General features: G+C 41.1%; 1 protein-coding gene across 1 annotated transcript; it reads right to left on the bottom strand.

Moving 5' to 3' along the window:
- Positions 1–3,467: 3,467 nt before the first annotated feature.
- LOC115967200 (subtilisin-like protease SBT1.8) lies at positions 3,468–4,746 on the bottom strand. The gene is made up of 2 exons (XM_031086259.1): positions 4,670–4,746; positions 3,468–4,182 (listed from the first exon to the last, which is right to left on the bottom strand). Exons 1-2 carry the CDS (start codon positions 4,744–4,746, stop codon positions 3,468–3,470), a joined length of 792 nt encoding a protein of 263 aa, XP_030942119.1.
- Positions 4,747–5,042: the final 296 nt, after the last annotated feature.

Here is a 5,042-nt window from a genome sequence, read left to right as displayed (position 1 = left end):
TGTATGGTCCTCGGACTCAAGCCTATGGGGAAACCAAGTACAAAAATTTTAATTATTACAAGTTTAACTATTACAAGTACAAGCTCTGGACAGAACCAAGGCCTTGTATGGTCCTCGGACTCAAGCCTATGGGGAAACCAAGTACAAAAATTTTAATTATTACAAGTTCTGGACAGAACCAAGGCCTTGTATGGTCCTCGGACTCAAGCCTATGGGGAAACCAAGTACAAAAATTTTAATTTTTACAAGCTCTGGACAGAACCAAGGCCTTGTATGGTCCTCGGACTCAAGCCTATGGGGAAACCAAGTACAAAAATTTTAATTATTACAAGTTCTGGACAGAATCAAGGCCTTGTATGGTTCTCGGACTCAAGCCTATGGGGAAACTAAGTACAAAAATTTTAATTATTACAAGTTCTGGACAGAACCAGGGCGTTGTACTTTCCTCGGACCCAAGCCTACGGGGAAACCGACTGCTCGGATAAAAAAAAAAAAAAGGTTTGGACTTCGCAATATGGGCTACTGGATAAAAAGGTCAGGTCATTTCATCCACGGCTTAAACACCCTAAAGGGTTAGGCCCAACGAAGGAGCAAGGAAGATGGTGGAACGCCCCAGTATACAATGACCTAAGAGGTCTGTTCACTTAGTGGGTGGTATGTTTTGAAACGGTTATTCCTCACACGGCATCAAGCCTTCGTTTCTCTCCTCGGCTAGCAGGGGGTAAGTATTACTTTTTACTGGTCTGCTTTATTATGCCGAGCATTTCTATTAAAATTATGGCAACACCTTTTTATTATTAAGTATTTTGGTCTTAGTTGTCATTGATTTAAATGCGATATTATTGAGCCGAACAACATTTGCAAATTTATAAAAGCAAAGAGACAGAACATGCAGAGTGAAATAGAAACAACTTTTATTAATATGAAAAATTATTACAACGTACAAAAAGGGGCTTCTATAAGCCTATACAAAAAAGGGGCTGCCGAAGCAGCACTAACATCCACAGTACAGATAAACAAACGGTCAAGCGCCTTTTAAACTTGTCTTCGAAGTCTCTCCAATCTCTGCCACATTGTTGCTCATGCTAAGAGAAGAACTCACTTTAAAAAAAAAAACGAAGAAGAAGGAAATAGTAAGGAAGAAATCAATGAAGAAGATGGAGGAGATGAATGAAGAAGATGGAGGACATGAGTAAGGAAGGAGGAGAAGAAGAGAGAAGAGATAAAAAGAAAGAAAAGGAGCAAAAGAGGGAGAAGCAGAAGCACTTAGCCCCTGCCTCAGCCCTGACTCCTAACACGCTGGTGCCATATTAGGTACGCTCGTGAGGAGCCGGGTGGTGCTGGTCTTGGTTGTTCTCGACTCAGTCACGCCGAGAAGTCGACATGACGAGCCCCTGCTTCGGATTTTGGCTAAAAGAGAGGCGGGACAGATCTTCAGTCTGCGCCACCCTTGCCCTGACCGAGCCATTTCAAGTTTTGTCAGAATATGGTGTTTTGAGGAGGAGCGTGTTTCCTTCATCATTCGTTATGGAGGGCGTATGCAGATATGATGTATAACAAACGGGCTAAGTGGACGCTAAAGGGGGATGCGGATTTCAGATTTCAGAAGGAAGGAGAGGAGTCTGTACGAAAGTCACTGCCACCTGCTTGCCTTCTCATAGGAAGGGCAAAACGGATGGAATTAAATGCGTTCAGAGCTTCCAAAAGAATCTGAAGAGAAAAGAGCCGCCCGCTCCGTTTCCCCACCTTATCAGATGAGCCGCCGGACATAAATGTGCCTCGTAAAGGGAATTCATTTAAGGGTGCGTCTGGGACATCCGAGCGGCAGGAGTAGATCACGAGCGGATTAAACGGAATCCCTTGAAAACCGGCTGACTTCCTGGGAAACCGCTCACATAAATGCGGGGTCAAACTAAATGGGCCATATTGAGGGCCCGGGTTTGCCAAAACCCTCCTTTCCAACCCGGAAGTCGGACAGAAGGGTTTTGAGGGGCTATTGTGGGGCCCAACAATTCGTGGACCAGGCCCATTTGCCCTTAGAGAGTCCGAAGGTCCAATCCGAGGAGAGCTGTGGCCCAAGCTCTACAACGCAGAGCACAAAAGAATTTTGGGAGGCTGCCGAGGACAGTGTAGTCCTCGGCAGATCCATAGTCCCACCAGAACAAAGGGGTGAAACTGGAATAGGGACGAATTCATAAGGAAATCCAAGATACCTGGGGGAGGTTATCCTTACTACCCTTCCAGATAAGACCCAGCGCCTGACAGAGCCGTACTCTGCAGCTTTATCAAACCATCCCCAACAATTCCGGGATTGGACTGATGGGACAAATGTCAGTGTTTATAAAGACTGACCCTACACGTGGACGAAGGATAGCGAATGCAAGCTAGTATAAAATAAGGAAGTAAGTAAATCACAGGGGGAGCCCATCCCACCTCAAAAAGAGAGAGACTACATGGGGAAGAACCTCTCAACGACTCCGGACTTCACTGAAGAAAGTCCGTCGTTGGGTAACCGGGATAAGGCCTCAATGGTCCTCGGATCAACTCCGAGGAGACCCATGCCATAGGGCGCGACACCTTAGGGCTTAAATGTTCAAGCCCAACTCCTTTTTTTTACATGAATTCCTCTAAAGCCATGACCGGGCATCGCCCCTTGACCAGCGGCTAGCTTTTCAAGCCCATTCTCTACAAATCATATTGTGAGAGACCTTTATTGTGTGAGCCCAAAAATGTTAGTGGGCCGCAAAGGAATCGTGTCTTTACATTTTCCATGCTTGCAAATTTTTTAGAAAATTTAGAATCAATAATTATGTCATCAATAAATTGTTTAAATTGCAAGTTTTTGTAGTTTAAAATTATGCATAAAATACAAGCTTAATGATCATATACTAAATAATATCTAATTTTATCGGATGTCCCTTCGGGGACATCCGTTAAAATTGGAAAGGTATTAAAGTGTAAAAAGCATATAGTTTAACTATTAGATTTTCAAAATATGTAGTAATATTTATTTTATTGAGTAAAGTTGTAGCATTAGACTACAACTAATTTTGGAACTAAACTCTGTTCATATTATATTGTTATAACTGATGATGAGAGACTGCCACATCACTCATTAACTAAATAAAAAGTGGGAATTAAAAAACAAAAGTAAGTAAACCGCCTATACTCTCTCAAAAAACAAAAGTGAACCGCCTATACTCCCTAGTAAACCACCTATACTCCCTCAAAAAACAAAAGTGTACCGCCTATACTCCCTAGTAAACCACCTATACTCCCTCAAAAAACAAAAGTGAACCACCTATACTCCCTCAAAAAATAAAAGTAAACCGCTTATACTCCCTCCAAAAACAAAGGTAAACCGCCTATAAATCGGGCAAGCAAAGAAGGGGCCTTGCTAGCAGCCTATTACCATGGCCATGGACACACCTAGAATAGATCAACAAACCCAATGACTTTAGTGGAACCTAAAGGTGAAGGAAAAACAAACCCCAAAACGTCATAGACTTTGAGTTTGATCTGACAACTGTCCATTGAAAAGCAACTGGGCTCTTAACTTGGTGTTGACCGTCGCTCCAAACAATTGACCCAAATTCGGACATGGATGCATCTCTTGCTCCCTCTACCACAAACGTAACAGTGTAATTCTGTTTGTCCCTTACTTTTCCAAAAAAAAAAAGCATTGGAGACTCTACTATCACAGCCACCGATGATGGCACATTAATAGTCACGTGACAGACAGACCAAGCAACATCGACATTCATCAACACTTGGGTGTATCGAACAACCCCATTGTTTTCAAAAAAGACGAAGAATGATGGGTAATTGAGTTCACCAGGGTTGGAAAATTTTCTCGAGCACGTAACATTGGAGCGTTTGACAATGGTTTGGACTTGATTGACAGTGTAGTCCAAGGAGCACAAGAAGGGGATGTAATCCTCAGTTGAGATATCGTATATAAGGCTTGGAGAAAGGGCTTCATGTGAATCTACAGAACCGGCCCCATGAGCCCATGGGTTGGAAAGTGCTCCTCTTGCAGCATCTTGGAAAGGGGATTTGGTGTTGTCTTGAGTGTAGGCAGTAGTCATTAGGGCAGATTTGATTGCGCTTGGACTCCATTGTGGATGAGCTGCTTTTAACAGTGCTGTCAATCCACTTATATGTGGGCAAGACATTGATGTACTTGTACCAATTCAATTAAGTAGTTGTCAAATGGAGTAATCTAGCTTTGTGAAAATCAAGTGCGAGTATTGGTTTCAAACTAAACCATGGTTTGCTAATGCCATGAGCTGACTTCTTTTTTAGTGTCACCTAACTGGTTTGCTACTCCTAGATGCATTCCTTCTTTTTTTTAAGTATTGATTTGATGATAATTAAATTTAAATGTTCCATGATTTACTCTAGATAGTGAAGGTAATGTATGACTATATATATATATATATATATATATAGTAGAAGATTTTTGATTTCTTGTGATGGTTATGATCGGGTTGCAAAATAGTTGTTATTAAAGAAGTTTAAATATTGTCTAGGGCTTCATCCTATAGACATTGTAACTGCACCATTGTACTGCAAGGAATTTGGCCAATATGCATGCTTGTGTGGGTGTCCATGTTTGTTTATATTAACTATTGCTCATGACTAAAATCAAATATAAATCAAACAATACTTGTCATGTGCCCCAACTCCTAAGTAAGAAGCAACATATTCCTTAAAGAGAACAAGAGTGTTAGTCAAAATATCCATGTCCTTTATGGTTTGGTGATTGGAAAATTTCCACCATTCACTTGGTCACTTTGCCAAAATTTTTATTAATTCATCTATTAAATTATTAATCCTGCTTCCAAACTTATAAAGAATATTTACCTATAAATTTTCTTTTAAAATATATGTAATTTGACCAATAATGCTTTGGATTACAAGGGTACTATAGTGCAACAACACGAAGAGTTGCCCAGCAAGATAGCATGTTGAGAGATGCTAGGAGGATCCTTCAATGCTTTTTGTCACTTATGAGGGTGAGCAAAAACAAAAATAGTAGA

Source organism: Quercus lobata, chromosome 11, assembly GCF_001633185.2.
Source record: "Quercus lobata isolate SW786 chromosome 11, ValleyOak3.0 Primary Assembly, whole genome shotgun sequence".
Lineage (NCBI taxonomy): Eukaryota > Viridiplantae > Streptophyta > Magnoliopsida > Fagales > Fagaceae > Quercus > Quercus lobata.
The sequence above is the reverse complement of the archived record's forward strand: the minus strand, read 5'-3'. Positions and strand labels throughout refer to the sequence as shown.

Bases quoted from the DNA above. Each gene is read 5' to 3' on its own strand.
- LOC115967200 (XM_031086259.1), bottom strand. From the start codon at position 4,746: ATGGATATTTTGACTAACACTCTTGTTCTCTTTAAGGAATATGTTGCT. The intron at 4,183-4,669 runs GTATTGTTTGAT...AATTGGTACAAG, and splicing joins GGAGTTGGGGCACATGACAA to TACATCAATGTCTTGCCCAC.